General features: G+C 50.2%; 1 protein-coding gene across 4 annotated transcripts in view; it reads left to right on the top strand.

Annotated features, from left to right (window-relative positions):
- Window positions 1-22,445, top strand: part of HDLBP (high density lipoprotein binding protein) — a 955,902-nt gene that overhangs the window by 252,197 nt on the left and 681,260 nt on the right. For all 4 annotated transcript variants that reach the window (XM_086944014.1, XM_086944016.1, XM_086944015.1 and 1 more), the window contains exon 8: window positions 3,796-4,002. In XM_086944014.1, the coding sequence (XP_086800140.1) occupies window positions 3,796-4,002 (207 nt within the window). The remainder of the gene's footprint in view (window positions 1-3,795; window positions 4,003-22,445) is intronic.

Genomic DNA, 22,445 nt, shown 5'->3' on the forward strand with positions numbered 1-22,445 from the left:
AGGGTTTTATTTTTAAACCATATTTACAGCATCTTCAGTAGATACACAAGTAATATCTACCTTCAAGATTTGGCGGCTTAGATTTTCCAGGAGCCCTCCAGTTTACTGTAAATTTTCAGAATTTTGGCTCTCTTGTTAGATTAGCCTAGCACTGCTGTTGATGGTTGCCTCATTGAACTTGAGTGATGCTCATAACTGGGCTTTCATCCAGGATGTGAAGGAGACTGATGTATGTGGCTTCGTGGTTCTAGTCTAGGGACACTGGCTTGTTTAACTGTTCCAATGTATGCATATTCTGGATGGCTCTCCCTGGTAAATGGCGAGTCTCCCCTCTCCCCAATAATGATCTTAGGGTTGTTACAATTTGATCCCAGTGTAACAAGTGAGTAATAGTGTGTTTGAGGCATATGAGCTACAGATCTCACACTGAGCATTAGATCGCCACCTGGTGTTGGGCTCAGATGCTTGCACCTTGTTGTTGTCTTGGAAGAAGTCTTTGTAGTCGCAAGATAGGTGTCTCCTCCCTTGGATGATAGTGCCCATGGGCATCGACTCCATCCTTAGATTGTTTTTTTCCGCCATCGGGTTCAGATGTAACTTTTCTGCTCCGATTCGAACTATTAGTTCGATGCAAAAAAACTTACTTAAACTTTCAAATTCACTTCTAAACAACGAAGCCCTCTGCTCGACTTAATCGCTTTGATTCCAGTTGTCGACGCCGGCCGCTGGGGCCTATCCACGCCGTGAGGCCTACAGACCATGGAAAGGACTCCATTCAAAAAATGTCCCTGGTGTGGAGCAAAGTTCATGCACAGTGACCATCACAAGGTCTATGACCTGTGCTGATCACTGGAACACGATGAGTCCAGCTGTCCAGCCTGCGCTTCATTTCAATCCAAGAAAACCAGCCGAGATCGAAGGGCCCGTCGAAATATCACGCAGAGATCAGCTCCGAAACCGGTGGGCATCTTAGAAGGCCCAGATGTTCCCGAAGAAGATTCCGAAGATCTCAAAATCGTTTCAGAGGCGGATGACTCCAATGACTCCATTACTCCGGGGCAACGCGTGAGTATTACTGCACCTACTCCAATCCCTCCACCAAAGAAGGCAATGGTCAATACTCCACCTGCTGGGCCCAGTCGAGACCAAAAACAAACTTCAGAAGCCCCGCCCTCGAGCTCTGCTCCGAAGAAAATCCAAAAGCCTTCCGGTAACTCTGGACCAAGCAAACCGCACGTTCCAGTCCCTCTGGCGCCTTCGGCACTGAAACCCAAAAAAAAATCTCTGGTCCGAAACCGGTTCTGACGCCGTAGACTTCAAAAGACAAATCGAGGCTCGAAAGCTCCTAAGCCCATTGACAAAATGGCTTCCGCACCGAAAAAAACAGCTTTGACGCCCAAGCCAAAACTCTCGGAGCCAAAACCTACGCCAAAAGACTTTATTACAACTCCTAAGGCTAAAGACAAAAACAGGCAACAACCCTGCTCTGAACTGAGAAAATGAGCGCCAGTAGCGGAGCATCAAGAAGAGGAGCTTTTTCAGCCACGTCCTATTGATCCAAAGCAGAAAAAGATCTATATTGACCCAAAAACAGGACATGTCACCACTGAACCACAGAGAAGAGGAAACTAGACCCAGCACCTGTTCCTCCAGTGCCTGTGATAAAGAGGGACTCTGCCACATCTCCTATGCACCCTTCTCCTAAAATCCCCCCTAACCCTCTTCCTCTGCCTAAACATGTTACACCTCTACTTGAACCTTCTCCACCTCATTGTTTTTTCTCCACATCATATACCTCGACCTAATGAGGATGATGAAGACATGGGGCTTGGGGGTGACCCAGATGACCCTTTCATGTACCCAACTGACCCACCTGATTGGGAGTACCCTGTACCACTAGACATCCCAGACTCACACACATACCCCTCAAAACCATCTCCTCCTGAGGGCAATATTGGGTTTGAACATTTAATTAATAGGGCTGCCATCTATCATGGTGTTACAATGCACTCAGATTAAGCAGAAGAGGACTTTTTATTAGATGCTTTTTAGCAATCCCAAAAGTCAGTACAAATATTACCCATGATTAAAGGAGTCGAGTCATTAAGCACGCCCCCGAAGTATTTAAAAATTCTGTATGGGCTAGGATTCTAAACCCTAGAACAGAAAGCAGGATCTGACATATCTTGGTGGTGTTAGGCCATAACGTTGGACAGGTGGGTCTGCACATTTTTCAAAAGGGGCATTACTTGCCCTTTATTTCCACACACACCACTCCCCCCCCCCCCCAAACAACTGACTGAGGAACTGAGGATCATGTGTCTGTTTTGCAGCAGGAAGTGCATGTACTTTTTGCAAAGGTGCTAAAGAGAAAGTGCTGGTGCGAGGTTGAGGTTCTTTCTGCAGCTTTCTGTTGCCATAGAATGGTGCAGTCTTTCATATAATTTTAGACCTCAACTCGTTCTTCTGGAAGGAAAAATTCAAGAATACTTACTATAGCCTTGTTCTTGGCCAACCTCGATCTCTTAAGACTGGATGGTGGTGTGGGACCTGCAGGACACCTATTTCTATTTACCTGTTATAGTTAAGTGCCCCCTTTTAGACCTGGTCACCTCCACATTTTGCCTGGTATATGATGTGATTTAGACAAAGTGCACTGCGTTTCCTGTTAACCAGGTCCCAGGTGCTAGATCACTTTTCCCCCAAAACTGTACAATTGTTTCCCCAATTGGTAATACCTTCAGCAAGCTCTAAGTCCATAGTAAAAGATATCGAGGACTTTGGGTACTAAAGAGGGTCCCCCAAGGGCAGTAGCACAAATTGTGCCACTCTAAGGGCCCCCTTCCCAAATACATGCACAACTGCCATGGAAGGCAGCAGGTTTTGGTGTATACAAAAGTGAAAACATTACATGACATACATCCCTGTGTGCCATGTCACCACACACTGCATGTAAAATGTGTAAGCCACCACTACAGCAAGCCTGACCGTTGTAAGGCAGGGTGCTTGATACTCCATGTGGGGGGCGTAACTGCATTAGAAGATGCCCCTGTGCTGGTCAGTTCCATTACTGCCAGTGCTGGTGAACCGGGAAGCCATTTTTATAACATTTGCTGGTCACTGGTGAAAACTAGTTCCCTAGCTACTTGATGGCTTCACTAAAAGTAGGGATGTTTGGCATCGCACATCTGGTATTTATAAACCCACTCTGATTCCAGTAGTGGATTTATTAATACATACTCCCAGAAGGCACCTTAGATTTGTCCCCTGAAAGCCTACCAGCTTCTGGTGTTGGCAGACTGATCTCTTTGACTGGTCTCCTCCAGCCTGCCACTGAGACAGATGTCTGACCTCCCAGGGTGAGGGTTTTTGCCCTCAGGCAGTCAGGAACAAAGTCCTTCTGTGAAAACCAGGTAGTTGCAAGTAAAAAATCCAGGGGGATTACATGGGCAAAACCCTATTTTCAACATTTATTATATTTTGCTTTTAAGACTGTTAAAGGTGCAGAAAAGAGTAGGATAAAAGACTGCAAGCAAAGTAAACCTGATTGCCTTGGGATGCACCAAGCTTTATCCACTGAGAAGCATAGCGAAGTACTTAGGCGTTAAATGATGTGTTGCTACAAGTGACATCTGCAAGTGCCTGTAGTACCGTTGAACAATTGTAAGAATTATGCATGTATATCTTGTTTTTGAAGCGTATTTCTAGACCTTCTCTGTAATTAGACTGATTGTCCAAGTATCTTCTAAACTAGTTGTAATAACTTCTTTCTCCTGTCACCTTAACTCACTGTAGAAAAAGAAAACGACCACAATTGCTGTTGAAGTGAAGAAGTCTCAACATAAGTATGTCATTGGTCCTAAAGGCAATTCCCTGCAGGAGATCCTGGAGAAAACTGGAGTCTCAGTCGAGATCCCACCTACTGATAGCAGCTCTGAGACGGTGATACTGCGTGGCGAGCCTGAAAAGCTGGGCCAGGCATTGACAGAAGTCTATGCCAAGGTGAGAGGTGACATGTAGTGTATACTTAAACACCTGTCACAGGTACATCCACACTGGTGTTAACTGTGCTCGATTTTAATGGCCAGTTAGTAAATACTTTGAACATACCGACAAGTCTTATCTTTTTTTTAAAGCTCCCTTCAAGGCTATGGATGAATAGTTTTTCAAAAAAGTATTCACTTTGAGTGTTCAGTTGGTAGTTTAAAGGGACAGAATGTTTGTGTTTGATTTTGTCCTCCACGTAACAAATCACTTCCTTTTGAAGTATTTAGGGGTTCCCAAGGCCTACACGCTCCGGAGATAACCCACTCACACTCAAGAACTGTTGGCACGGAAACTGTAAAAGGCAAAGAACAAGTTTATTAAGACCCCATGGGGTGGTGGTACACTCAAACAGCACCCTTCGGCAATGCAAGAGGTATCACACCGAACATCGGTGTGACCCCGTTTATATACAGTTTTGGGGTAATAAAAGATAGGCGGCACAAGTTAAGACATAGTTTCGAGACATATATGGTCATGTTTTGGAATACTGCCAGCTCATTGGAGGGGGCATAACTCCGCTGGTCAGTTTGGTGCACATTCCTGAAGGTTTACGGGTCAGTGGGAGCTGCGCATGTGCGGCTTGACCAGTACTAAAAATAGTCTGTTGCTGGGCAGACAAGAGTGGTCAGTAGAACGGACAACGGACTAAAGGGCACGTCGGCCACAAGGCCGCTCATGATCTAAGATGGCCGCCGCAACATTCAAAATGGCGTTATCGTATATAGCCAAGTTAAGGAGGACAACGTGTAGGTTCAGCTAATCGCTAATGCGGACGGGCCAATTACGACAGACGACCCTTTTAGCGTTTAGCTGAATCTACCTCATAATGAACATAGTCTGGATGTTCGTCCTCGATGTCTATTAACATAATTTGTGTCACCTCTTTGTGTAGCATTATTTTGTCGTGGGCAAGAGCTTGTCTCGATGGTAGGCAGGCTGATAGACATATTGAACATAAGGCCGGGCCACATTGAATACATAAGCATATAAAAAACATTGCTCCCACAAGTATACAGAGAATTGTCAACAGTTTCCAGCCCCAAGTTGCAATCATAGACCAGAACCATCCTGAAAGTGTCCATGTTCCATTGTCCGGGTGTATTTCAGCAGCTATTTTATGTAGCTTGGAAATAGCGTCATACACAGATGGAGAATTGTCTGGGACGTATACGCAACAGCTACTTCCGATAATTCTACATGCCCCCCCACGATCAGCCAACACAACGTCCAACACCATTCTATTTTGGAGGGTGACAATTCTAGAAATCTGTAGTTCCTCGGTAATATTCCCCAGGGCAACGGCAGTGTCATTTGCAACAGCCTCGACAACGCGTGTCAGTCGTCTAATTTTCCGACTGTTCAATGCAGCCCCCACAAAGGAGAATAATCCCAGATTGAAATCCACATACTGTTGTAATGCAGTGTCCGTTTGATCAATGTCCTCTAGGGCAACAGTTCGTTTAACCCTGTTCAAAACGAAATCATGGTACAATGTATAATCGTTGTGGTACATTGGAGGGGCAATGAATACAGGAGGCAGCACAAACGATACATAGCACGTACCCAACCATCCCACTGGAAGCTGATGGTACCCCTTCGTGCCACAGATAAAGTATGTATTTCGCGATGCAACAAATGAAATGCCATTCGGGCTATCAAACGTGAGAGTAATGTTACATTCACTTTTCCCCACTGCAATCGTGCCCTTGTTCCGGGTACATAAATCGGCTTTTGTAGCAATGACATTTATGACATGAGCACTCAATACATTCACATTTCGCTGATTGCTGTATACACGTGGGGCAGATACATTGTCAGGCCTATACTCTTCCCATTCAAAACGTGTGCCCTCAGCCCGGGGAAACCCATCCTTGTCATGGGAACATACTTTATTCAAACGGAAAAGCACCCCCCCTTTAGTTGGCCATCTCAGAGTAAAGAGGAGGGTGTACCAGGCGTTGCATGACCCATTGTGCGAAAACGGGAGTGGGATAAGTGGGGTGCCCCCTCTCTTCTGGTGCCCAGGCAACATTCCACACACCCAGCAATTAGAGGTATTGGTCATATTATGCGTGTGGTGAAGAATCTGAATAAAGCTGTTATTTAAATACGTTTGGCGATGGCGCTCTTCATGGAAAGGCAATGTAAAATGAAAATGTTCAGACGGTGCCGGGGTAGTCGGCAGCAAATGTTCACGTACAGGCACCACAAGTTCGACTACCCAGGCTATAACAGCTATCACCACAATAGTCAGGACAAAGAGAAAGGCACCCAATATTTTCTTATCACGAGATGCCGTTGATGCCATAGTTCAAGAAAGTTTGTGCAAAGTCTCAAATGGCACAAATTGTTCACAAGTTTTTCACAAATTGTCTCCGATACACGTGTGTGTATACCTAAAAAAAAAAGGAAAAATGCGGTGCTGAACTCCGAGGTAGCCGTTGTTTTCTTCTCCGGGCCAAGACGGGTGTCGCTACTCTGGCAGAACTGATCCCCCCCCCTTGGAATTCCCGGTTTCCGTTTCACAAACCTGGAGCGGTAACCAACCAGTCATAAAAAGGAACAAAAATCTCCTTATCGCGGTCGTAGATCGTAGCGCTCTCTTCCAGTAGCAGATTGGTCCGGGAAGGCTCCCTCCACTTCGGCCGACGTCACAGCTGGGCTCTTTTCTTTCTCCAAGATCTCCTTATAATCAGTCAACACAGCAGGAGTCACCAGATCCGGAGAGACACGGCGACAATGTGTCGAATGCACCCACCGCTTCCTGTTTGTCACTCGTACTGCGGTGCGGGTCGCCAGGAGGACCTGCTCGGGGCCCTTCCACCTGGGCTCCAAACTGCTTGCTCTTTCAAACGAGCGGACCATCACATGGTCCCCAGGACGAAGATCGTGGCCCTCTCCAGTAGAGTTGTCAGGGAGCGCTTCTCGAACCTGTTGATGAATATAGAGAGCAAATCATTTGTTAATCGTGCCAAATAATCATTCATCATAACACAAGGCACATCATGTATTAATCGCGGCTTGGGCACCCCCCAGATATTCATAGGGCGGCCAAACACCACCTCATAGGGCGTAAGGCCAGTTCGTGAGTGGGGTACTGATCTGAGAGATAGTAGTGCTAGCGGCAACGCATCTGGCCACTTCAACGATGTAGACGCCACAATTTTGGCCAGTTTAAGCTTCAATGTGGCATTGTACCGCTCGACCAAACCTGCTGACTGAGGGTGGAATACAGCGTGGAACTTTTGCTGAATCCCTAACCCCTTCAGTACATATTCCACAATCTTTCCAACGAAATGGGGCCCATTATCGCTCCATAAGAATTTGCAAACTCCAAAGCGAGGAAAGAATTCCTTAAGCAACACCTTGGCTGTTGTCAAAGCCGTATTGTCTTTCGTGGGGTAGGCCTCAACCCATTTGCTAAAAGCACACACCACCACTAAGACGTACTTCAGGTTATTGCAGCGCTCGAGTTGGATGTAATCCATTTGAAGCACTTCAAACGGTGCAGAAGGTGGAACGAACCCTCCTTTCGGAGTATGGGTCCCCTTCCCAGGATTGTGTTGCAAGCATACCAGGCAGGTCTGCACTACTCTCTTTGCAGTGTTCGCAATCTCGGGATGTTCCCAAACTCGTGTTAAAAGCCGAGTGATTGCAAGAGCTCCGACATGAGCCAGTCCATGTGTCATCTGGACCATCGCCTGTAAGTAAGCCGCAGGCAATTTCCACTTCTCCATGTCTTTGCTTCTCCAACAACCCTCGTCATCTAGTACCCCATCTGCTGCCCAAGCCGCAAGTTCCGATTCTGTAGCTGAATTTTGAATATCCCGTATCTCTGCTCTAGCATCACTCCATCGCTCAGCCTGCGATTGTACCACGTACATGGGGGAGCTAGTTCGGGACATAGCCGTTTGCCTTGCTATGCTGTCTGCGAAGGCATTTCCTTGACCCACTTTATCCGTAATCTTCTTATGGGCACTGCACTTCACTATCGCTACTTTTTTAGGGCTAAGCAACGCGTTTAGGAGATCACGCACTAACTCTCCGTGCATAATGTGCTCCCCGTGTGACGTCAGAAACCCGCGTTCCCTCCAAAGAAGCCCGAAGTCATGGGCCACTCCAAAGGCATACCGGCTGTCCGTGTATATGTTCACACATAATCCGGCACTCAATTCGCAGGCTCTTGTTAAAGCTATCAGCTCTGCTGCCTGAGCCGATTTTTGTGGTATTCTAGCTGTTTCTACCACCGTCTTAAGTGTCGTGATCGCATATGCTGCGGAAGTCGTACCATCTGGCAGCCTTAAACACGATCCATCAACCCACAGTTCCCCATCCACGTCAGGAAGTGGCACATCCTGTAGGTCAACACGACCCTTTGTCTGTTCCTCAGTCAGGAAAACACAGTCATGATGTTTTTCTTCCTGACCCTCCTCAGCCGGATAAGGCAACAAGGTGGCAGGGTTCAAAGTAGCGCATCTTTTCAATGTTATGTGTGGCGCTAGGAGTGTCAGCTCATATCCTGTAAGTCGTGCACTCGTGAGGTATTGGGTCTTTGTTTGGTTTAACAGGGCATCTACTGCGTGGGGGACTAACACCAACAATTTGTGTGATAACACTATGCCCTCACTCTGTCGTATGGCTACTGCTGTTGCCGCTACTGCTCGAAAACACCCAGGCAGCCCTCGTGCTACAGGATCCAAAATGGCAGAGAAGTATGCACATGGTCTCTGCTTATCCCCGTGTAACTGCACTAACACTGACAACGCACACCCATCATTCTCGTGTACGTACAATGTGAAAAGTTTCGTGTAGTCTGGTGTTCCTAACACGGGTGCGGAACAAAGGGCCTGCCTCAACTGTTCAAAAGCTTTCTGGCATTCATCTGTCCACTCAAGAGGCATCGGTGTGGCTTTGGACAGTAATGCCAGCAAAGGTTTTATGATATGTGAAAAACCCATGATCCATTGCCTACAAAAGGACGTCAACCCTATGAAGGCACGCACATCTCTCTGCGTGCGGGGTACTGGTGTGTCTAAAATTGCTTGAATTCGATCAGATGTTAATGCACGCCCCTCCTTAGACAACAGATGACCGAGGTAGGTCACCTGGGGTCTACAATATTGAAGCTTTTTCTTGGAAACCTTGTGATTGTGTTGCGCCAAAAAGGAAAGCAATGCAAGCGTACTCTGTTCACATTGTGCATAGGAGTCGGCGGCAAGCAGAAGGTCATCCACGTACTGGATGAGCGCAACGCCAGACTGCAATTTAAAGGAATCTAGTTGTCGTTTCAAAGCCTGGCTGTAGATGCTAGGGCTTTCAGTATATCCTTGGGGAACACGACAAAATCTATACGATTTATTATTGAGCGTAAAACCAAACAGATATCTGCTATCTGGGTGCACAGGGATGGAAAAGAACGCATTCTTTAAGTCAATAACACTAAAGGTGGTGGCCGTCGGTGGAACCAAAGTAAGCAAAGTCGTGATATCAGACACCACCGGGTATTGGGGAATGACAATTTTGTTTATCTCACGCAAATCAATAATAAATCGGTAGATCTTGCCGTCTGAGTCTCTCTTAAGAATCGGTAGAATAGGGCTGTTACAAACATTATAAGGGACCTCCTCCACCACCCCTGCAGAAATCAAGTCCTGAACAATATGTGTCAGTGCAATTTCACCTTCCTTCGAGATCTTATACTGTGGCACTCGTGGTAGAGGGGCCCCCTCCTTAACAGTAATGTGTATTGGTGGAATGCGCATCTCTCCCACATCCGTATCTGATGTCGCCCACAACGTGTGCGGCAGAGAGGCCAAAGCAGGGATGTCTAAAATGGCATAAAATCTGTCAGGGTCAGGGCAATCATCAGGGTCAGGGTAGTTGTCGTTCAGAATAACCCGCACTCCCTCTGGAGCGCAGCGTATCGTTGCTCGAAAATATTTAAGCAAGTCAATGCCCAAGATATTGTCTGGGGTATGAGGTGATAACAAAAATTGGCCAAAACTAAAGTATTTGTCAATGCATAGTGCAAGGGGCTTGGACAATGGGCTGGGGGAGGGTGTGCCATCAAACCCTACACACGTAATCATTTCGCCAGACAGGGGAGCCCTCGGAACCAAGTTTTTCGACAGAGCGCTACGAGTAGCTCCTGTGTCGACTAGAAATTGATCAGTAGAACCCAAAATACCCGCTGTTACATATGGACCTTGCTGATCTACCGGCACTTCAACTGATTCCTTACCCCATCCTACGCAATCCTATGCATGCACATAATCCTGGTGTTCCACATTCTCTCCTTCCGAAATCTGATATTGATTCCTTCTATCAAACGTGTTTCGTTCGCCCTGGCCACGGCCCCTCTCCTCAACCTTTCCACGATCACCTCCGCCACCTCTCGCTCCAGTATAACCTCCTCTCGACCTTCCACTTCCTCGACCACGCTGACTACGCTGTTCGCGACGTACCGGACAATCTTCGGCCCAATGCCCAAACTCCTTACAATAAGCACACTGATCCTCCGCAATGTCCGTACGACCATACGACGCATTTCCTCCACCTCGTCTACCTCTATCATTCCCTCTACCCTGTGTTCCCCGAACCTGCGCCAACATCACCTTCGTTTTCAATTCCTTCGTCTTTTTCTCTGCACTTTCTTTGGCCTCCACTTCCTGCCGCTCATAGTACTGAGCCATAGTTAGCAAGGACGCAGGGGTCGCCGTGGCCCAGGAACTTTCACTCGACTTCAATCGCTTTGCAATCTCTGGTAGGAGATTAGCTACATACTTATCTACAAACAAATGCCGACCCGTATCGTCTGTTAAAGATTGACCACTGTAATCATGAAAAGCCTCCTCGAAGCGCGTAAAGAAATCTGAAACCGTTTCATCGGGTTTCTGTTTGCACGACGTTAGCATGGTCCAATCAATCTTTTTGGAGGGAACAAGCGTTTTTAACTTATGCAAGATAGCTGCCGGGAGATCTAGGATTTCCATGTCCCCCCCAATATCGTTTCATCATTATTTTTGCGGATCTGCCGCCACATATCAGGTGGTAATATCAACCCAAAAAACAAATCTATGTCCACGAGAGTCATCACACAAGACGATATAGCCCCCTCCACCCCTTCATAAAATGCCGCTGGATTCTTCCGAAGATCAGGTAAAGAATTTTTCAATGCCATGACATCTGCTCTATTCCATGGAGTGTAAACCCAGTTATACACAAAATACCCTTTCGCATCTTTTGACAATTTATCCTCATCCGTACCTTCCCCCCTCGGCGGAACATACAAAGGCGCAGCTTCACGCATAGGCATAACATGCAACGCAGAACTCTTATCTGAACCACGGAGAGAACACTCTCTGGCCTGCCCATCATGCTCCAATTCAGACTCCTTTTGTTTCCTTTTCCGCTCCTCCCGCAATCGAGTTGTCTCATCCCGCAGCTTGATCAATTGCGCAAACAGGTCATCGACATCTGAAAGATCAAAATCACCTTTAGTCAAATTTTCATGGTACACTGACAACACTTTGGGTTCTAACGTATCAGAAAGCTCACGATATGCGCCTACAACCTCATCAGCCAAGGAAGACAGAAAATACATCAATTCAAGATCCGTCCACCCTGTCTTTTCTGATATCAATTGATCCTGAGTAACACTACGCTTATTCACTTTGCGAGCCCAACTACGTAGATGAGAGGACCTCTCCGCAGTAAACCTGAGGGCAGATACACCCTTCTTGCCCGACTTATCCTGTCCGCCATCATCGGAATCCACAGCTGGAGCCGTCGGCGTAACGTACGGAGGCGGTGACCGATCTAACAAAGAAAAATCATCAATTTCATTATTAAGGACAGGATAAAGCGGTCGGCGAATAGGAAATTGACCAGTCGTTTGCAAATTACGTTCCCGTTCCTCCCTCCCTTTCTTTCTTCTCCTGAGCCTCCTTTTCCTCAAGCTGTAAAGCTTTATCCCGAGCAGCCTTGCGCTGCTCTTTGTCCGCCAAGGCAACCTCACGCTTCATTCGCTCACGCGCCGCTTTCTCCCACATTCGCACGCAATCAAACATGTTTTGTCTAGACCTGCATTGAAACCTACATTGCTCTACAAATTGTATTTTACTCAAATCATACGACCCGTGTAGAGGCCATTGCAATTCAGGATCGGCCTTAGTGTACTTATGCCATAATTTACTGTACATAATAGGGGGAAGGCCGAATTTTATATACATGTCCCTATTTGGAGTTCCCTCTGGGGGAGCCGGCTGTGATTCCGCTAACCTAATTGAGGTACCTTCTCCAAGACAACACATTCCTCGGAGTGTGCTGAAAACAGGCATGTTCGAAAAGTATCACGAAAGCGTGACACCAGACAAAATGGCACTTACAGTTCTTCACACGATTGTGCCACTCAAAGGAAAAAAAACAAAGTTAGAGAAACATCTCTACATGCCTGCCTATGTGAAGTGCACTACACATATGTTCAAAGATCACAAATTCAAAATGTTAGCTAACTCAAATCAAAGTTCATAGGACTCGGCAAGCGTCCGAAGACTACCTCGCCGATCACAAAGCACAGATTTTCAGTAAGCGTCCGAAGACTACCTTACCGAACACAAATCATAGGACTTCAGTAAGCGTCCAAAGACTACCTTACCGAACACAAAGCTTACCAAATTCTCAAATGTCCAGATTCCAACTGCCAAGGTCTTGTAAGCCAAATCAGCCAAACGGCACTTTCTCAGCGATGCAGACACTTCGAAGACTCAGTCGGAGACCGGCGCCACCTGGAAGGTCAGATCGGAAGGAAAGGAAAAAACACCGTGGCAGCCAAGACTCAGGTCACTCGTGGCAGCGCGCGCCCATGGCGGGTTTCCAAGCCTTCGTCACGACCTCTCCTTCGGGCATCCGAGTCGCCGATGAGTCCCACCTGGGTCGCCAATTGAAGTATTTAGGGGTTCCCAAGGCCTACACGCTCCGGAGATAACCCACTCACACTCAAGAACTGTTGGCACGGAAACTGTAAAAGGCAAAGAACGAGTTTATTAAGACCCCATGGGGTGGTGGTACACTCAAACAGCACCCTTCGGCAATGCAAGAGGTATCACACCGAACATCGGTGTGACCCCGTTTATATACAGTTTTGGGGTAATAAAAGATAGGCGGCACAAGTTAAGACATAGTTTCGAGACATATATGGTCATGTTTTGGAATACTGCCAGCTCATTGGAGGGGGCACAACTCCGCTGGTCAGTTTGGTGCACATTCCTGAAGGTTTACGGGTCAGTGGGAGCTGCGCATGTGCGGCTTGACCAGTACTAAAAATAGTCTGTTGCTGGGCAGACAAGAGTGGTCAGTAGAAGGGACAACGGACTAAAGGGCACGTCGGCCACGAGGCCGCTCATGATCTAAGATGGCCGCCGCAACATTCAAAATGGCGTTATCGTATATAGCCAAGTTAAGGAGGACAACGTGTAGGTTCAGCTAATCGCTAATGCGGACGGGCCAATTACGACACTTTGAGCTTCTGCTGTGAACTTGGGCAGCTGTGAATGCATTTCCAGTGAAACCTACAAATATAAATCATTCAAAATTAAATGGAGGAAGCTGGCTCTGTATATACTACACCAAAGAGGTATAGTGTGCACAGAGTTCAGCGAATCCCCAAAGGTATATCAGAGAACTAAGTAGATAATACCTCACTCTCCATTTAGTTTTAGCTGGCTGAGCAGTCTGGCTTATCAGAGGGTAGTGTGAATACATTTGGTGTACATACTAATACAAAGCAGGAACACACACTCCGTGACTAACTCCAGGCCAATGTTTGTGAAAATATTACTTTAGTTACATTCATTCTTAGGAACTAAGTTCAACTTAGTTATAGGTAAGTAGACTATTCAATTATGCAATACTTTAACGATTATTGGCAAAAAGTTGTATCGCATCAAACAATTCTCATGCACATGAATTTCTTTTAAATGTGATAAAAGATACTTTGTATTTAAGAAAAACACTTAGTACAATGCAGTGAGACCTATGCAATCATATGGGAGGAAATACAGGTGAGTTAATTTAGGTAGGTAATTGATTTTCAAGTTCAGTCTCTGGGAGTTTTGGTCAACACTAGGCAAGAGTCGGACCAAGGTAGGTACTGCACCACCAGTGTCACTGGCGTGGCCGGTTGCAGAGCTCACTTGGCCCAGTGTTATCCTATAGAGGCTGGGGGGCACCTCGAAGTGGCACTGGTTAAAGGCAAGTACCTGCGGGTCAGGTACACAGGCCTTGGGATTTAAGGTCGGCATTGGAGGGACTTCCAAATAGCGCAGGGACTGCACAGGGGTGGTCGGATGCAAAGTGCAATGGATGCGTCGGGGAGTAGAGATCCTCAGAAGGCTGGGGAAAAAGAATCCCAACTGGAGAGGTAAGTTGGATAGTGGGGGGATGCCGAGACTGTTGGTTGGGCACTCCTAAGCCTGTGGGATGCGGGTGCAGGGGTGTCTTTGGGCGTCTAATTTCTGACCAGATCCGGTCGCGGATGGTGGGATCCTTCAGGTTGAGCCTGCAGGCGCCATTGGGAGGGTCAGGAGAAGATGCCCAACGCTAGTTCCCAGGTCCGGCTTGCCGGGGAGACTTCACTGGGTGGGCCACCTAGACTCTGACTGTAGACGAATGGTGCAAGTGTTGCATATCTCCCTGGAACTGGAGGCCTTGTGGTAGTTTCTTGATGGGCAAATCCAGTGTCTATGGGAGGCAAGAGTCCTTGTTGGAGGCATCACTGGTCCCCGGGGTTCTTGGAGGTTGCTGGCTGCGGGCCACGCTGTTTTTTGGCGCAGGGTTGTTGGAGGATGGGACAGGCCGGTAGGGCTGGAGCCAAGCCTGTCTTCTCCCCTGCTGCAAGGCTCTTAGGTCCTCCTTGGAAGGTAGCCTAATTTGAGGTTCAGCGGAGCACTTAAATACTAAATTTCAGGGAGTTACGGGGGGTCTTGGGAAAGTGGAGTAGTCATAGGCTATTGTCCCCTAGAGTGACTACACCTTTTGGGTGCTCCCTCCCTTTGTGGAGAAGGGCACGTCCCTGTTGGGCCTAATTCGAAATTTCTAGATGGAGAATTACTAAGAGCAGCATTCACCTCCGCTCCTGGCGACCCTAGGGGTGTGCCAGGCTAAGGTGGACACTCCTACTCTCCTTATTAATTTTCCCGCCTGTCCTGCTGCCAAAAGTGGGACCTGGATGGGGGGGGCGCGCGCGCATCTCCAGTATTTGGAGCTGCCCAAATCAGCACATCTCAAGGTGAGAGCCTTTGAGACTCACCGCCAAGAGTGGCTTTTTCTGCCACGGAGATGTGGGAAGCACCTCCCCCGAGAGCTGGCTTTGTATCTTACCGCCGAGAGCCCAAAGGCTCTTACCCCATGAGGTCAGAAAAACTGTCTGGAAATATAGGCCTGCACCCTCTGATCCAACCTATATTAAGGGACATCCTCCACTAGACTCTCTAGTGGTGTCCAATGCAAGGAAAAGGGCGAATTCAGACTTCTGGTGAAACGCCCCCACCCGACAGGGAATCCAAAGTTATTGATGCGCCAGGTTAACGAATAGCTGCACAAGCTACAAATATATGGCGCATTGCAAATACACAAGCCCTTCTCTCACGTTATGACAGGGCTAATTACGACCAATTAGAGACACTACTACAACACCTTCCAGATCAATATAAAGATCAGGCAACAGAACTCATACAAGAAGGCAAATTAATTTAAAATGCCTCAATAAAATGTGCACAAATGTCGCAGACACAGCAGCTAGAGCTGTAAATACTAGTGTCCTACTCAGGAGACATGCGTGGTTGCGCATTTCAGGGTTCAAACAAGAAGTGCAAACCAGCCTTTTAACCAAAACCAATTACTTGGCCCAGAAGTAGACCCTACACTGGAAAAAATGAAAAAAGACAGCCGCGGCAAAGTCAATGGGAGCTCTACAGTCCACACAGACTAGAGGTTCTTTCTGTTGCTCCTTTTATAGAGGAGGCTCCAAACAAACTGGAGTAGTTACATCTTTCAAGACGCAAACACAAACATCCTCTAACAAAAAGTATTTTAGAGGATACAGAGGCAATAATAACAAGGGAAGAGGTTGCAGTAACAACAGCAATTGCTCCTCCACAACTAAACAGTGACTACCCTCTGCTCCCCCAACAGCATTCCACTCCTGTTGGGGGCAGATTACCACAGTTCCTGCCTGTCTGGAATTCCATCACAATAGACAGGTGGGTGAGACAGATTCTGTAGTAGGAGATCTCTGTGTATAGTTATAATCTAGTGAATAGTCCCGCCCATGTGCGTGGACCTCGGAGCAATCAAAAATAATCTCTTAAAGTTAATGCAGGGGCATGTACCAGGATCAACAGGCCGGTAGGGCTGGGGCCAAGCCAGTTGTTGTTGTCCTGTTAGCAGCTGCACGGCGGGTCGTCTTCTTGATCTTCTGTCTTCTTTGATATCCGTATCTGAGGAAGGAAGGTTCAGGGATTCCCTAAATACTAAATTTAGGGGCGTTACAAGTAGGGCAATGGCGGGGACCAATGGGTCCCTGTCCTGGGGTGAGTACACCCCCTAGCCTGCTCCTCTTCTGTGAGAGGGGGGCAGGAGCCTAGCTGGGATTGGGCAGGACTCCCCATCTACAAGATGGCCGGAGCCCGGGGTCGTGCTTCACCTCGCCTCCTTCATCTGAGGGACGGAGTTGGCACACCCCCCCCCCCCCCCCCCCCCCTTTTTTTTAAAAACTTTTTTTTATTGGATTTTCCCCCTTCCCCTTTTTGTTGCATGTACAGAGCACAAACAGTAAGGTTATACATAATACATATATAGCACTAGTCATTACATACATGCAGATATCTACATAATACATTCTTAAATTAAGTCCTGTTAACTAGAAAGCGTAATCATCAAGCTATAGTAAAACACAAAAATACAGAAAGAACAATGAAAACAGAGAAGGAATAATAAAAAAAAAATATATATAAAAAACACCAAGCCAGCAAAGTATCTATTAATTAACATTTCAGGCAGGAAAAACCACATCAGGAAGGGGCACACCCCCCTTCCTGATGTGGTTTTTCCTGCCAGTCTTCCTACCAGATTGGGGGTAGGACTGGTGGGGGGGCTGGTTGCTGGGTACAGCAAATGGTCTGGAGAAGCTCTGAGGCGGTATGCTTTGAAGTTTCCCCCTGTCCATCCTGGGGGAGGAGACATAGCACCTCGCCCAGGATGTGCTTTGTTGCAGACCCAGGATAGCGGGGGCTCTCCACCCAGGGGTCCAGCAACATGTCTGCTGTGTGGCAGCCTCTGCAGCCACTCAGCCCAGATGTGGATTGTAGGTTCGGGTTTTGGAGGGCGTCTCTGAGATGCCCTCTCATGCATGTTACATTAAATCCCATACTGGCATCAGTGCAGGTTTAATGTGCTGGGAAGTTTGATACCAAACCTGTCAGTCTTCAGTGTAGCCATTATGGTGCTGTGGAGTTCGTAATGACCACCTCCCAGCACTGTATACTCTTAAATAGCATCACTGCACTTAGTGCCCAGGAATGTTCCTGGGTACTGTAGGGGCACAGGGCTCCTGCACCTGTGCCCTCCTCTCTGGCATAGGGCATCCAGCTAGAGCGGTGACTGAGGTATGCCAGGGCAGTGGGTTCTGTGGGCATGGCACACAGGGATGTGTGCCATGCCCACAGGGATGTGTGCCATGTCGACTCATGTTTTAGTCCTGTACTTAGGCACGCAGCCTGCAAAGGCAGGGTGGAGGTACCAGGGCACAGGGCCCCTGAGGGAGGCACAATCAGTGCTGCTGCCATAAGGGGTCTTCTCTGGCCACCAAGCCCTGGGTACCTAGGGTACTATTTACTAGGGGCTGACAGGGGGCCAGAGATGCCAATTGGGTATTTTGTTTCAATATAGTTTTTAGGGAAGGAACACAGGCCCTGGGTACTTGATTGGCAGGGACCCAGTGCACACTCAGTCTAAGCACATCAGCAGTTAAAAAAAAAAGTGGGGGCATACCAAGGCAAGAAAGATGGCACTTTCTCACAATCAGTAAGGATCTAATGTATTACAATAAAGGGACATTTCTTTATGCCTCTGAATTTTACATTGTTATTCTACATAAAAGGGTCAAGTCTTTTACCAAGTCAAGTTGTGCATGCAAGAATGTAATCTGTATCCCCTTTATGTTGGGAATTGGCTCACACATACTAAATTTGAATGATCAACAGTTCCAGATTTATGCAGTACATCAGTATGTTCTAACCTGGGGGGCGTGGCTAAGCACGCAATGGCGGAGGACGTGCTCGGGTAGAGCTCCGTGAAAAGCTCCCCTTCCCCGAGCCAATTATCCGCCAAAAATACACCGAGGCCGCCGGAAATTGCAGGCGGACACCCGCGGAGGTCATCTCGGCAGCCTGGCCGACTTTTGACCCGAGGCTCCACCAGACCGGACCCCGGCTTGTCCTACGACCCTCCTGCGGACCCGGAGGCCTCCCGGCCGGCAGTGCAGCCACGAGAGACCGGGGCTTGGGCCCAGCGTGTAGGCCCCGGCCCACACTCCCCGAGGGCCGCCAACGGTCTGCTGCCACGCTGAGAGCGACCACCGGGGATTCGGCGGAGGCCGGCCTCGCCACCACTGCCCCGACCAGCGGATCACGACGGCCCAGCATCCACGCCGCAGCCCCTGTAAGACGGCTACCGGCGAGCCTGAAGCAACCTAGGAGCGCGACCTGAACCGGTGAGGAGGGGGAGAGTCGGGCGGCCCCCGGGGCGCCGCACAACACCAGGCGCCACCCGAGGAGTCACGGTCACGAGAGCAGATACGGAGGGACCGGGGCGGAGAGGCCACCTACAACTCGCCACCACGGGCCGGTGCCCCCGGTCGGGCCTGCAATCAACGGCTGGTGGCACAGCGGACAAGTCCCCCCCGTCCCCCCACCCCCCCCCCCCCCGCCCGTGAGGACACCTGAAGACACTTGCGGATTCCCCCGCCCCACCCCCCCCCCCCCCCCCCCTCCGTGCAGGCACACGTGCGGGGGAAGAAAGGCCAGGAAGGGAAGGCCGACCACGCACGAGACACCCACTGCACTAGGGGCTGCGTGGCGGAGCTGGGCCGTGGAGGGGAGGAGACCCGCCGGACCCCCCACACCCCCCCCCGCGAAGACGCCGGCCACGGTCGAGGGGGGAACCTCGGACCAACGGACCCCCAACCCAGGCGGGGGGTGATCCCAGAGGTGCCACCAGAGTGGCGGAGACAACAACTCTGCTGGACGTGCACCCCCGCACATGTCAGGAGGGGTGCGGACCCGCACCGGGACTGGTGGGGCCCCGCAGAAAGGGAAAACGAGCAAGCAGCTCGACAAAATGGCTGCCGAACAATTGGCCACGAGACTAGACAGCGTGCTGGCAGCCGTCGAGCGAATGGAACAATCGCTCCAGCAGACCAGGACCTCCCTAGAGTCCAAGATAGACGGCGTGGCTGTGGACCTGACCCTCCTGCGGGACGACCACAGGAAGCTGTCCGACCGAACCAAGGTCCTGGAGGGCGCGGTGAAGGAGATCGAGCCCAAAGTCACTCTAACGGACAGGCACGTGCAGGACCTCCTGAACCGAGTAGAGTTCCTGGAAGACAGGGCCGAAGATGCGGAAGGGAGGGCGAGACGCAACAACATCCGGCTCGTAGGTGTCCCGGAAAAGTGGGAAGGGAACCACCCCGCACAACATGTGGAAGACTGGCTACGGACCCTGCTGCCTGAGGGCACGCTATCGCCCCACTTTGTCGTGGAACGCGCGCACCGAGTACCGACCAGGCCCTACGCGACCGGCGCCAACCCAAGACCACTACTCTTCAGGATTCTGAACTACAGGGACCGGGACACAGTGCTGCGGGAAACGAGGCGAATGGGTGAAATCCCCATAGACAATGCGTCGATCATGTTTTTCCCTGACTACACCATCCAGGTGCAACGCCAGAGACACGACTTCCTGGAAGTTAAGAGGAGGCTACGCACTGCAGGCCTCAAATACTCCCTGCTCTTCCCCGCAAAGTTGAGAGTGGTGGCGGGGGACAACACGTACTTCTTTGGGACCCCCGGGGAGGTCAGCGAGTGGCTGGACGGAGGCACGGATGCGGCACCCAAGCACCATCGTGGGGGCGAGGCAAGGCCCAGGAGGCGCGGCCCACGGCACCGCCGGAGACACGGAACTCAACAGTCCCAGCGGGCAGAGGAAGGGTCGCGACACTCTCCCCCGTTGGATCAGATGCTCCAGGAACAACGCGATGCGATGCGGAAGGTTTCCCAGCTCAGCAACCCACCTTCCCAGGAATCACACCTCGAGGACGGACAGCAGACAGCGCCCAGCGATGACGACGAAGCCATCTACGGGATCCCGAACTCACAGATCTCTGTGGAATTGCCGGTGGTCACGCCGCAAACCTCAGACCTGATCCACTAGCCCCACGGGAGAAGTCTGGAAAATGACCGTCCAGGCGGGGGGGGAAGCGGCAGCGGCCGACGGGACGCTGAGGCACAGCCTGCGCCAGGTGCAACCAGGGGTGCGCTCCTCTCCCCCCCTGCCTACCGAAAGGACAGCGGACCACAGAAACAGTGAGTAATGCCTAAATGGCGTTGGTGGTTGACGGGGTTGGTGATGGTGGGGTTGCCCCTTGACCCGTGCTCATACTTGGACATCTGCGGATGCGGCCTTGAAGGGGAGGGGTGCCCTCCCTGACTGGGGCCGAAAGCTCGCACAGAACCGCGACCCTTCCCCCCCCAATGGCCGGGGTCCACACAAGCGGGGCCCCATGGGACCAGAGCGACGCCGTGTGCCAGTCCACAGCCGGTGGCCAGCAAACGGCCTGCAACTTGAGGCTCGGGGATGGAACTGGCATCCCTTCAACTGACCTAACTTCCTCTTAGCCTCAACCGTGCTTATGCGCACTGCCCCTTAGACTGGAACTGTTGTCCCTCTCAATTGAGATTATGGACGGTGGCCCGTTTCGCCACTGCCCCTTTGGTATTTCAGTGGGTCTCACCCACAGTTGGTTAATGTTGCTTATTGTTTTTCCCCTACCTAATGTCTACCTGAACAATGCCAAGTGTACTACGGGGGGTGGAGATGGGCATGCTGAGGATGGCGATGGGAGAGCCCCTGGTGGAGCTGCTGTTTGTACGAGGGTTGGGGAGGAGTACGCACCACTAATAGGACTTCGATCAAGATATGCACCTGGAATATTAGGGGAATGCACACACCCGCGCGCAGATACCAGATATATTCCTACCTGAAAAGGCAGCAAGTACAGATCGCACTCCTGCAGGAGACACACCTATGCGGGGCGGAAGTGGCTGCACTACGGCGCAGGTGGAGGGGTCAATTGTACGCCACAGAATACTCCTCGTTTGCCCGTGGGACACTACTGTGGGTTAGGCCGGGCACCCCCTTCACAATGGCGGACGTGCTCACGGACCAGGGGGGGAGATATGTACTAGTGAAGGGTCGGATGGACGGGCAGCCAGTAGTCCTGGCGTCCGTTTACTCTCCGAACACAGACCAGGGAAGCTTCCTGACACACCTATCGGAAAAATTGGCGCCCTGGCACGGAGTCCCCTGGGTACTGGGAGGTGACTACAACACAGTGCTAGACCCTGTACTGGACCGCTCGACCCCGCCCAGACCAGATGCTACATCTTTAGGGGCTGCGAAGGCGTTCACAAGATGGGCGACACAGTGGGACCTCAAGGATGCATGGCGCGCGCACAACCCAGACACCAGGGTATACTCGTATTACTCGGGGGCACACACGCTACATGTCCGCCTGGACAGATTCATGGTGACAACGGAAATGCTGCCGCACATTACTGAGTCACAATACCTCGGCCGGACACATTCAGACCACAACCCACACACGATGGCAATAGCATGGGAACGCCCACACCCACCCATCCCCACGTGGCGGCTACAACCCGCTCTGCTACTCGACGCCCCCTTCAGAGATGCCCTGCAGGCCCGAGTAGCACAGTACTTCACCGACAACTCGGGCATGGCGTCCTCCCAGAGTGTGGAATGGGACGCCTTCAAAGTGGTGATACGGGGTCACTGCCTGGGCACACAAGCATACAGAAGAAGTTAGAAGCGGACCTATGCAGGGTGGAGGCGGACTTACTCCGCTGGGAGCGGGAGGTGGTGATAGGCGCGGGTGACCGGCTGCGGGAGGCCCGTGAGGAACATGCAGTGCTACTAGAAAGACTGAGGCACGTCAACTTCGCGGCCCACTCTGCGCGGGTGCACCAACACGGCGACAAGCCGGGGAGATTGCTGGCTTGGCTGGTCAAACAGGAGTCCCGCACGGAACCGGTATCCGCTAT

This window comes from Lissotriton vulgaris, chromosome 11 (assembly GCF_964263255.1).
Source record: "Lissotriton vulgaris chromosome 11, aLisVul1.2, whole genome shotgun sequence".
Classification (NCBI taxonomy): domain Eukaryota; kingdom Metazoa; phylum Chordata; class Amphibia; order Caudata; family Salamandridae; genus Lissotriton; species Lissotriton vulgaris.